This window comes from Miniopterus schreibersii, assembly GCF_964146895.1.
Source record: "Miniopterus schreibersii genome assembly, chromosome: 12".
In the NCBI taxonomy this organism is placed as follows: domain Eukaryota; kingdom Metazoa; phylum Chordata; class Mammalia; order Chiroptera; family Miniopteridae; genus Miniopterus; species Miniopterus schreibersii.
This window is the reverse complement of record NC_138112.1, coordinates 70,035,012-70,046,951: the sequence shown is the minus strand read 5'-3', so window position 1 is coordinate 70,046,951 and position 11,940 is coordinate 70,035,012. Positions and strand designations below refer to the sequence as shown.

At 51.6% G+C, this 11,940-nt stretch overlaps 2 protein-coding genes across 2 annotated transcripts; both read left to right on the top strand.

Moving 5' to 3' along the window:
• Positions 1-25: 25 nt before the first annotated feature.
• On the top strand, positions 26-2,567 carry CCDC87 (coiled-coil domain containing 87; the record flags this gene model as incomplete). The annotated part of the gene is given in 2 exon segments (XM_081154243.1): positions 26-2,542; positions 2,544-2,567. Coding segments are annotated over 2 exon segments (2,541 nt in total).
• A 4,318-nt stretch (positions 2,568-6,885) lies between these two features.
• Positions 6,886-11,829, top strand: CTSF (cathepsin F). The gene is made up of 14 exons (XM_081153811.1): positions 6,886-7,234; positions 7,432-7,530; positions 7,814-7,898; positions 7,988-8,049; positions 8,177-8,252; positions 8,803-8,916; positions 9,040-9,185; positions 9,275-9,371; positions 9,451-9,531; positions 10,316-10,435; positions 10,517-10,581; positions 10,678-10,768; positions 11,175-11,233; positions 11,317-11,829. The coding sequence occupies exons 1-14, from the start codon at positions 7,025-7,027 to the stop codon at positions 11,389-11,391; spliced, it is 1,380 nt and encodes a 459-aa protein (XP_081009937.1). The 5' UTR covers positions 6,886-7,024; the 3' UTR covers positions 11,392-11,829.
• The last annotated feature ends 111 nt before the right edge of the window (positions 11,830-11,940 follow it).

The window sequence follows — 11,940 nt, the reverse complement described above, 5'->3', positions numbered from 1 at the left end:
CACGACTGACGCCGGCGGAGCTAAAATGGAGCCCTTTAAACCGGAGCCCGAGCTGCAGCGGTTTTACCACCGGTTGCTGCGTCCGCTGTCGCTCTTCCCCAGCAGGGAGACGCGCCCAGAGTCCCAGAAGCGCCTCCCGCAGGAGGTCCGGATGCTACCTTCCCTACCCGTCTCGCGGCTGACCGTGGCATCGGTGTGCCGCCAGGTGGCCAAGCGGCTGGCCAGCTGCGAGCCGGCGGAGCGGATGCCGCCTGAGGGCCGACTGCGATTCACAGAGGTCATCCTGGACGAGCTAAAGTGCAGCTGGCAGGAACCTCCCACCGAACCTAGTCTGAGCCACTACAACAACCAGAGGCTGCGGAAGCGACTGCTGGTTTACGTGCTGCTCAGCTGCGAGCAGCTCCTCTTACGCTACCTGCACCTGCTGAAGACCATGTCGACGTCCTCATATGTCTTCACGGAATCCGCCACGCTCACTCGGTTGGCCGCTAGCCTCGCCAGGGACTGCACAGCCTTCCTCACCAGCCCTGAGGTCTACCGCGGCCTGCTCGCCGACTTCCGCGCCCTGCTGAAAATAGAGCAGGCCCAGGGCAACATATACAAGCTGCGCTCCTTCGGAACCCCTGCGCCTTTCAAGCCACGGCCTCTTAGGCCTCACAGCGCCCGCTTCACCCAAATGTCAGCTTGCAACCTCAACTTGAACTATCTCATCCAACTCAGCCGCTCGACAGAGTTTCTCAGCGAGCCTAGACCCGATCCAATGAAGGAATTGAAGTCCATCCCCGAGCTGAAGAGGAGAAAGCCTCTCCGCTGGCTCCCCGCCGTGAAAAAAAAGAGTGAAAGCTTCACTTCCTCACAGATTGTGTCACTGCCCGGGTACTCGGTGGCTCTCACCAGCGGGTCTCTCCCCACGTCCCATTTGCCTCTCTATTCCCACCTCCAGAAGGGCCAGTCCATGCTCTCTCTGCGTGAGGGCTGGAAGCTAGCAGATGAATTGGGCCTTCCTCCAATCCTCCCTCGTCCCTTAACCCCGCTTGTCCTGTTTGCAGAGAGCAAACCAGAACTAGTAGAGGACATGGTGGCTGAGGACCTGAAACAGATAATGAAGAACATGAAATTGGAGTGGACTCGCTGCTCACCAATGGACTCAGGTGTGTGCCCGCTCCTGGGGGCCCTGACCCACCACCCAGGTGCAGCACGTCGCATGGAAGAGCTTCAGAGAATGTTGAATGAGGAAGAAGCAGCCTCTGGGGAGTGGGGTCCCCAGTCCCCCAAATCCCCTCCACTTCATCCACAACCAGTGACTGTTACTTTGAAGCTAAGAAATCAGGTCGTGGTCCAGGCAGCTGGTGTACAGGTCTCTGAGAGAAAGTTTTTGGATTCCTTCCACGTTGAGCAGATGGGAGCCCTATACAACCACCTGACTGGTGATCTGGAACCCAAAATTATCGAGGAAATGGATATTGATCGTTTTGTTGGTAATAGCATCAGAGAGGTCTACAAGGAGTTGATGAGCCGTGTCTCTACTGACCACTTCTCTTTTGACCAGGGACCCCTGGTAGAGCCTGCAGCCAGTAAAGACTGGTCAATGTTCCTGACCTCAGCCTTTCTGCGTCAAGAAAAACAGTATTGTGTTATCAACCCCAAGCTGGCTGGTCTTTATTCCCAGAGAGTAAACACTTCACAGTCCAACACTGATAGAATGCCCTCCTTCACATCACTCCAAGCAAGCAAAGGGTGGGAGGGGCAGTCAAACAAGACCTCAGGGATAAACTGGTGGAAAACCACCTTGTCTGTGAATGACTACTTCAAATACCTCACCAACCAGGAGACAGATTTTCTCCATGTCATCTTCCAAATGTATGAAGAGGAAGTTCCTGTGGAGATTGTGGCCCCTGCCAGAGATTCCCTAAAGATTCAGCAGCCACCTCCATTGCTAGAAGACGAAGAGCCAGACTTTGTGCCAGGAGAGTGGGATTGGAACACAGTGCTGGGGCACAGTCTAGAAACTAGGAGGACCAGCCTCCTGGGAGAACCCCACAAAATCCTGAGCCTGCAGAAGCGTCTAGAGCGGTTGTGGTCCATGCTTGAGGTTCCCAGGAAGGACCAGCTGGACATGGCCATCAAGTACAGCTCCAACGCCCGTCTGAGGCAGCTGCCTTCATTGCTGAGTGCCTGGGAGCGGACCCTGCAGCCCATTCAGCTTCGGGAGATGTTGCTGGGGAAACTGGAGTGGTTTGAGCGACAGGCCTCTGACCCCAACCGTTTCTTCCAAAAGACTGGCGTGGATCTGAGTCATTTCCTGGAGGAGAATCAGATCCGCAACAGTCTACACAAGAAGCTTAATCTAATAGAGGCTCGATTGGTTTCGCTCCTGGAGAAGATTGAGTTGATCTTTGGTGAGCCAGTGACATTCAAGGGGCGGCGCTACCTGGACAAGATGAAATATGATAAAGTGGAGATGCTATATTGGCTGCAGCAGGGGCGGCGGTTGCACCACCTAGTCAACACCCAGAAGGCCTCGCACCAGTCAGCCATCTTCAAGAAGCTCAGCAACCAGCCTTTAATAGCCCCTGGGAATACTCCTAGACCAAGTGCCCTCTAGTCCCTCCCTCAGCCCCCAACACCCAGCAGCTCATCCAGACTTCTTGGCTGCTTTGGAAGAAGAAATATCTGGGAGTGCAGGGTTCAGGAACTCTGTGCTTCCAACTACCAAAGGACGGAGATTAACACTTTGTTTTGACAGTGCAGTTCTCATAAGAGAATCCCAAAGCCCAGTATTTCTATTTATGTCAAGCTAAGCAAAGTACAGCCAAAATCTCATATGTCAAAAGAACTGAGACCATCCTTTGGAGTTCATTGTAATGGAAAATATCAGAGGCAAACCATCACCTTTAGAATACCTGGACATTTCTATCATGCTACATTAAATTGGCTGACAGAGCCCCAAATCAAAGGCTCTGTGGCTAATGGTTAAGAGCTAGGGCTCTGGAGTTAGTAGATGGGGGTTTAAATCCTAGCTATGTAACCTTAGGCAAATTACTTAACTGCTCTGTACCTAGACCAGCATGTCAGGTGAAGGGTTCAGTCCCGGTAGTCACTTCTTCCAGTTCTAGCATAAAAATGTTTATGAAATTTTTACCAGTTAGTACAAGCATATGGTACAAAGTACACAAGGGTATGTACTGAAAAGTAAATCTTCTTTCCATCCTTACCTCTAGTACCCCAGTTCCCCTCCCTGGGGGTTACAACTGTTACCAGTGTCTTGTGTATCTTTCCATTCTCTTATTCAGCAAATAATTATTGAGTACCTACTAGGTATTTTATGCTTGGTTTATATCACTGAACAGAACAGATCCCTGCCCTTTGTAGAGTTTACATTCTACCAGAGGGAAATAGACAATAAACCATAAACATAGCACCTAAGCACACTGACTAATGTTAGCAGGTGATAAGTACTGGGGGGGGGGGGGAGAGTAGAGAAAATAAAGGGTGAGGGAAGTAGTTTTAATTAAGGTAGTCAGTATAGGTCTCAGTGGGAAGGAAAAATTTGAGCAAAGGGTTGGAGGGGAAGAAGTGAGCCCCATGGACATTTAGGACAACTTACCTGACTGCCATTGCAAAGCTCTAAGGCAGACAGATACCTGGGGTGTCTCAGAAAAGCAAGGTGGCCAGTGTAGGTGGAGCACAGTTGTGGGAGAGATGAATCAGAGGGGTCATGACAAGGTGCCAAGAGGCAAGTTATATCATGTAAGCCTTGTAGGCCATTGTATGAACTAGTTCAGAGATAGCCTATGCACATGTGAGCATATGTGTATATATTATCTATGTGTATGTTTATAACTACACTGATAGTAGCATGCTGTACCCATTTTTTTTTAAAAATTTTTTTGAGAGGAAGTGGGAGAGAGAGAGATTGATTTGTTGCTCCACTTATTGATGCATCATTGTTTGATTCTTGTATGTGCCCTGACCAGGGGTTGAACCCACAACCTTGGTGTATTGGGTCAACGCTCTAACCAAGTGAGCTACTAGGCCAGGGCTATACCTCTGTTTTGCTCCTTTCTTTTTTCATGTAACATGCCTCAAGCTCATTCCATATCAGTATAAATAGAGCTGCCTTATTCTTTTTATTTATTTATTATTGGACATTTACAAACAGAACAATGCTCCAAATCATCCTTGTTCATCTACTTAGGATTGCAACTATTTCTGTAGTTTAAATTCCTGGAAGTGGAATTATGTCTAAACATAAGCATTTATAATTTTGATAGATATTGCTGATTACTCTCCACAATTTGCATTATCATCAATATTGTACAACTATTATTCTTTCCCCGCTCTCAACAATAGGATGTTATCAAATTTTTAAATCTTTACTATCTAGTAGGTGAAAGATGGTATCTTTTTTGAATTGTGTTCTCACTTCTTTTATGAGTGAAGTTTCATCTTTCATATATATAAAAGCTATATTTATTCCTTTTCTCTGAAATGCCCATGCCTTCTGCCCACTTTCAATTGATTTTGACTATTTTTTTTTCTTGATTTTTGAGCACTCTTTATATATTCAGGAAATTTAGCTAACATGATAGTAGTTACCTTTGCAGAACACTTTCCCTGCCTGATTTCTTAAACTCCTCATAACCACCTGTGAAGTATGTATTTTAATCACCATTTTACAGCTGATGAAATGAAGGCTCAGCTAGGTAAAGTAACTGACCCAGGGTCATAAAGGTAGTAAATTAGAGAGCCAGAACCAAGCCCAGGTCTGTCTGACCCAGAAGCCTACATGTGTCTTCCAGGTGTACTGATTCTGTGAGATAGGGTGGTAAGAGCCCTTATACACAGCCTGCCTCACCTGCTGGCATAGGTAATGTTCACCTCAGATCTCCACTCACCATTTGCTGGCACATAAACTTCCACTTTGTTTTGTTTTCCCAATACAAACAGCATTTCTCAAACTTTCCCACCCAAGTTCCCCTTTGAGTGGAGGAACATAAACAAGCATCTTGCTCAGGTATGAGACTGGGATGCTGAGGTAGTAGAGGGAAGCAGTGCTTAAAGGCATGAGAGAGATTTCTTTTTTTTCTTTAAGAAAGAGATTATGTCTCTTGTATTTCTTTTAATATATATATATATGTTTTTATTGATTTTTAGAGAGAGGAAAGGAGAGGGAGAGAGAGAAACATCAATGAGAAACATCCATCTGCTTCCCCTGCACGCCCCCTACTGGCGATTGAGCCTGCAACCTGGGCATGTGGCCTGACAGGGAGTCTAACCAGTTACCTCTTGGTTCATGGGTTCAGGCTCAACCACTGAGCAACACAGGCTGGGCAGAAATTTCTTTAAAGTCTTTTATTTTTGAAATTTATGCAAAATTTGCATTCTACATAATATTTTCATATTTGTTTTATTATAAAAATTATGCTTGAAATTATCTTTGAATTAAACTGCCCCTTGGGAAGATATATTTAGCATTTATATTTTGGCTTCTCTCCTGGCATTCTGCTGCATTCTAAGTTACACATAACCCAGGTGAGAAACACTACAGCAGGGTGGGCAGACTTTTTCTGTGGAGGATCAGATAGTAAAATATTTTGGGCTTTGTGAGCTATATGGTCTCTGTCACAAGGCTCATCTTTGCTTTTATCATGTGAAAGCAATTATAGATAATATATAAGTAAATGGATGGGGCTGTGTTCTAATAAAACTTTATCTCCAAAACAGGCAGCCGGCCAGATTTGGCCCTCAGGTTGTAGTGTGCTAGCGAAAGTGCAACAGCATCAGCCCTTTAAAAAGTGTACGCACCAACCAACTGAGCCATGCAGGCCAGGGCTGGACTAGATGTTCTTTAGAATCATTTTCCCCCACTCTCCAAGTGCAAACTAACGCCCCACTCACTCTGTGATTTCCTCAGTTCCCTTAAACTCTCCCTCAGCTTGGAACATCTTGCAGGAATATTTCCTTTTCTCACCTGTTTCTCCACTAGACTGTGAGCTCCAGTAGGCAGCGCTATGCTTAATATAACTGTTCATGCCTCTGTTACCCAACTCAAGGAGTTCCCTGCTTGGGGTGTTCTGTTCAAAAAGATGTGGTTGTTGCAAGGTAGTTTTATTTACTCACAGCAAGTAAAGAAGGGGGGAGTCATACCCAAAGCTGTCTCCTGGAAGCTTAGTCATTGCTTACATACACTATTTGGTCAATTACTCATTGATTTCATTCAGTTGGCTAACACTTACTGGATTGGGTTTCTGTCAAGCTCATCCTGTTTACAGCTGGTCTGCAAAGTATGGTCTGCAAAATACTGTGCCACATTTTAACATTAGCAAGAATAGCATTTAGTAAGAGTGGCCCGGACCTTGAGTCCCTTGTCCTACCCAACACATCCTCTTGCTGAGAACGGAATGCCTGCATGATTGCCTTTATTCCTCACAACAGCCCCAGGAACTGCCAGTCCAGGGAACATTACTTGCCATTTTGCTGATGAGAAGAGGGGCCTCAAAGAGGAATCAAGCTGCGAATCCAGCCTCTGAGGCCAACTCCCTGCGTTGAAGCCCAGCTCCAAGCACTTAGCCAATGTTTGGTAAACCGATTAATCTCTCTAGGCCTCTATTTCCTTAATTATTAAATTGGGATCACATCTACTTCACAGGATCGCTACGACGATTATATATTAACATATAATAAGCATGCAGTAAATGTTAGTAGTTATTTTTATTCTCAGGCTAGCTTCAGAGACCTAAAGGATTATCCCCTGGCTGGGGCTCCAGCCCCCTACCCGCCGACGCGTGTTGTGCAAGGACCAGCTTGTCACCGAGGGGCGGGACCTCACCCGCCAGCGCCTCTGGCTCGGCCCACGTGCCTGGCGCAAACAAGCGAGCGCGCAGGCGCCCCTAGCGGACGCCCATTGGCTGGCGCTCCGCCGCCCTAAGAGCCGGGCCCGGACTCAGGTCTCTCTGTCGCCGGCTGCTCGGCCAAGTTGGTCCGAGCCGTCCTTGGGTTCGGGTCGCGGGCCGCCCTCGCCATGGCGTCCTGGCTGCCCCTGCTGTGGTTGCTGGGGCTGCTCCCGGGCGCTGCCTCCGCCCCGCCGCGCCGAGACAGCGGCGGTCAGGCCTGGGAGCCCGCGCCCCCCGAGCTCCTGCGGCCCGCCCGCTACGCCCTGGGGATGTACAACCGCGGCCTGGCTGCCGGGGCGCGAGCCGTCCTGGGGACCGTGAGCGGTCGCGTCCGCCGAGTGAGGACGCGGCTGGGCGGGGGCGCGGGGCCCTGGCCCCAGGGATAGGAACCTTGACCTAGGCAGGGCGGGGCACTGGACCGCTGGGGAGGGGGGAGGGGGGAGGGGGCGCGGTGAGGCCGTGGGACCCAAGACGGCCGGGCTGAGGAGGGAATGGCTATACCCGCCTCACCCGCGCCACCCGCCCCTCCACCCAGGCAGGCGGGGGGTCTCTGTACTCCCTGAAGGTGACGCTGGAGGAGCCGCGCTGCAACGACCCCACGGCGTGCCAGCTCTCCGCGTCTAAGAAAACCTTGGTGAGTGATGGGGCTCCCAAAGTTCCCGCCCCCGGGCGGACTCTGGCAGCAGTTGGGAAGATGAGCCTAGCCAAAAGGAAGGGGTCTGAGGCAGCAGCTACCCAGGTCACCTCCAGGGACCTGAGGGCCAGAGACCGTGCCAGAAAAGGGAGAACGTCGGGGTGCTGGCGGTGCCTCACTCTCCACTGTGGGGGTGGTTGCCTTGGGGGTGGTCCTCATCTGGGGAGACTCCAGCGCCATCTAGCCAAGGGCCCCACAGGCTGGCTTCCTCCTCTCCCACTAGCTCTGCAGCTTTGAAGTCCTCTATGAGCTAGGAAGACACTCGCTGCTGAGGCAGGACTGTGGTGCAGTGGATACCAAGATGAAAGGTGCTGGGATAGCCCAGGGATTCTGGGATAGCCCGGATCAGACTTTATTCGGGGTTCAGCCTTGATTTCTTTGTTCCAACCCTATCCAGATGACAAAAATGAAACTTTCAGTTCATTCCTTCCACTGTTGAACAGGGACTCCCTGTCCCAGGTGAGGAGCCCTTCTCTCTCTGGGGAGCTGCCTGCTGCCTTATGTACCCTCTTTTCCCCTCACCCTGGCCTGGGGTTCCCTGGTCAGTTTGAGAAGGACTCCTTGTAAAGACCCCCTGTCTTTCCAGGAGTTTTCTGTGAAAATGGTTTCACTCTTCAAGTACTTTGTCACCACCTATAACCGGACATATAAGACAGAGGAGGGTGAGGACCCAATCAGATCAGGCCTTCCCCCAATTCGGCACCTTGGTGTTGGGAGGGGAAGGACAGAAGAGGTAGTGCATCCTTTCAGAGACCCCTAAATCCCCAAGTTCTTGCCTAACCACCCAGGACTGGGCAGCCTCAGGGACCTGGCCCCTTCTCCTATCTGATCTTCCTGGTCAGAAACCATGGGCTTCCATCATTCTGGGTAGAGTGGGATGGGGCAAAGGCCAGATTTTCTCTTTTGGAAGCCCTTGGCATGGTGGCCTATTCCCATGACCTCCTGTCTGGGGATGCTCTTTGGAGCCCATTCTGGTTCTGCCTTCACACCTGAGAAGTCATTACCCCAGTTTGGCCCCAAAAGTTGATCACACCTTCTACCCTTACCACTTGCAGGTCTGGCCCCCCACCTCTACCTGCCCTGGGGTTCTGTCCTTGAGCTTACAGAGCCCACCTACTCCCCAGGGAAACCTCTGCCTGTTAGCCCCAAGTGCCCCTCCTTTATGATCTGCCTGGGGTCTGAGCCCCTCCTCTCCTGCTCCTTGGTCCTCAGAAGCCCAGTGGCGCATGTCCGTCTTTATCAATAACATGGTACGAGCTCAGAAGATCCAGGCCCTGGACCGTGGCACAGCTCAGTATGGAGTCACCAAGTTCAGTGACCTCACAGGTAGGGGTGGTAGCCAGAACCATCATGAAGCCTAGAAGGGACAGGACCTGTTCCCAAGGCCGTGATCAGGTCTGGCTTAGAAAACTTCCCCCCACCCCCATCCCTGCCCACCTCTGCCCACAGAGGAGGAGTTCCGCACCATCTACCTGAATCCCCTCCTAAAAGAGGGGCTTGGCAAGAAGATGCGCCTAGCCAAGTCCCTTGACGACCCTGCCCCACCTGAGTGGGACTGGAGGAATAAAGGGGCTGTCACCAAAGTCAAGAACCAGGTTGGACCCCTCAGAAGCGAGGGTGGGACATGAGGATTGCCCTTGGGGTTAGGAAGGGACCCAGCCCTGACTTTTCCTGTCTCTTATAGGGCATGTGTGGCTCCTGCTGGGCCTTCTCAGTTACAGGCAACGTGGAGGGCCAGTGGTTCCTGAAACGGGGGGACCTGCTCTCCCTCTCTGAGCAGGGTGAGCATCCTGCTCTACCCTCCTATCCCTAGCCCAGCCCCTCTTGAGGGCTTCTTGGGACCGGCCTTCTGTCTCCTAGAGCTCGTGGACTGTGACAAAGTGGACAAGGCCTGCATGGGCGGCTTGCCCTCCAATGCCTATTCAGCCATAAAGACCCTGGGTATGTATTAATGGGTAGAGACATGAGCATGGAAGTCACGTGAACTGGGTTTAAGTCTTCGTGCTCACCCTTCTGGTTGAAGTCCTTGGGCAAGTCAGCTCTTTCAGAGCCTCAGTTGCCTCATCTGTGAAATGGGGCTCATGTCCACCTCATAGGATTGCCTTGAATATCATATGAGGAAATATGTGTAAAGTTCCTGGCACCTAACGGGGCCTTGGTATTTTTGCTGCTTGGATGTCTGTATTTCTAGATGCTGCTAAACCAAGTAGACATATACCTCCTTGAGAGGAGGTGTTGAATTAAATTGGCAACTCAGTTAAGCAGTGGGTTGCAGTGGCAGAAGGATGAAGGCTGAGTGATTGAAGTGGCTGTATAGAAACTGGTCTGGGAGCCTGGTGTGGGGGGGGTCTGGGCCAGATTGGGAGCCACACATGTCCTATAAGAGATGGACAGAGTCAGGGCTGGGTCCTGTTAGAGCTGGACAAGCAAGCCAAGGTCAAGAGTCCTAGGAAAGCAGGGACAAGGGAGGAGTCAGAAGTTGGGAGCTGAGTTCCATCTCTGCCATATTTCTCGCTGGTTACTCCCTCAGCCCTCTGAGCCTCAGTTGTGTCATCTCTAGAATGAGGCACTTTCTTAGAGGGGATGGCCTGTGGCCCGGGGTGGGTGAAGAATGTGAGGCCTTGTGGATAAGCGGCTTAGCACAGCCTCTGGCTAGAAGATGAGTGTACAGTAAACGGGGTCCACCTTTTCTCTACTCCCCCATCTACCCCACACCGTTCCCCAGGAGGGCTGGAGACAGAGGATGACTACAGCTACAGTGGCCACTTGCAGACCTGCAACTTCTCTGCAGATAAGGTCAAGGTTTACATCAATGACTCAGTGGAGCTAGGCCGGAATGAGCAAAGTGAGTGAGGGATGGGGATGGGGACAGGCCACATGGAGCTGGGGCCTGGGTGCCACTGATGCTGCCCCTCCCCTGTCTCAGACATGGCAGCCTGGCTGGCCAAGAAGGGCCCCATCTCCATTGCCATCAACGCCTTCGGCATGCAGGTAAGGCCCAGCCCCGCTACCCCACTCCATTTCTTGCTGACTCCTCCCCAACTTCTCTGTGGAGTTGGTCCCCTACTACTTGTTCTCCCTCCTCAGTTCTACCGCCGTGGGATCTCCCACCCCCTGCGGCTTCTCTGCAGCCCTTGGTTCATTGACCATGCTGTGCTACTCGTGGGCTACGGCAACCGTGAGTTCCTCTGACCCCCTCTCTGCCCACCACCCCAGGTAACAGGCAGAGGTTGAACCACAGCATCTCAGGACCTCTAGGGGGAAGTCTGGGGAAAGCCTAGGGACCCTGTCCTTACCCCTCTCTCCGGCTGTGGGCCAGGTTGGATCATCCACCGCCTCTGTGGATGGGAAAGCTGAGGCGGTGGAAGGTCGAACTGTATGGACAACTAACCTGCCTGAGGGGGGTAGTTAGGTACCCTTCCCAAATCCCAGGTCCCCACCAGGTCTCCAGGAGGGTGGTAGGTGGGCCTGTCTTTTTCTCTGCTCTTTGCCTAGTACTTGTCACACAGTAGGCCCACAGCAGATATTTGAAGAGTACATAGTGCTTGAGGCCCTGACCCCCTGCACTCCCCTCTGCTTCCCAGGCTCAGATGTTCCTTTCTGGGCCATCAAGAACAGCTGGGGCACTGACTGGGGTGAGGAGGTGAGTCTTGCCTACTTGGCCCCTGGCCCTCCAGCCTCCATTCCGTCCTAGTGCCCTCACCAACTCTCCCCCCCCCCCCCCAGGGTTACTACTACTTGCATCGAGGGTCTGGGGCCTGTGGTGTGAACATTATGGCCAGCTCGGCGGTGGTGAACTGAAGAGCACTAGCTCAGGACCTGTTGCAGACCAGAGCAACCCTTCCCCCAGCCTGACCTCCATTTCTAGGCCCCTCCCCAGGAGGCACAGCTGGCTCAGGGATGGGCACTGTGTATCTCAGGGTGAGCAAAGGGCACTGGGCTAGGGGTACAGCCCCTACCCCATCCACCTCACCCCCGCTCTGAAGTTCCCCAGCTGCACCTTTGTTAAGTTGTGGTAGCTAAGAGGGTCTTGGGTGAAGGGTGATGTCTTGGCAGCTGAAACTGGGGCAGGAACCCTGGGCTCGGGCAAGGGACAGGTGGGAAGCAGATATTCTGGTTTTAAATCCAGCCTATCCTCAGCAGGCTCTGGCTTCTTGACCTGGCTTTTCTCTGTCTGATACTATAAATTCTGGTCCCCCTGGATTTGGGGACAGTGTTCCCTTCCATGTCTAGACAAACTGTTGTAACCACCCTTTTCTAACAATAAAGGGGTGTCTTCAGCTCCAGTGTGGTATGAATGCTCAGTCCCTGAGGGCAAGGAGGGGTGGTGGGGACCCCTGGAGGGTTAAG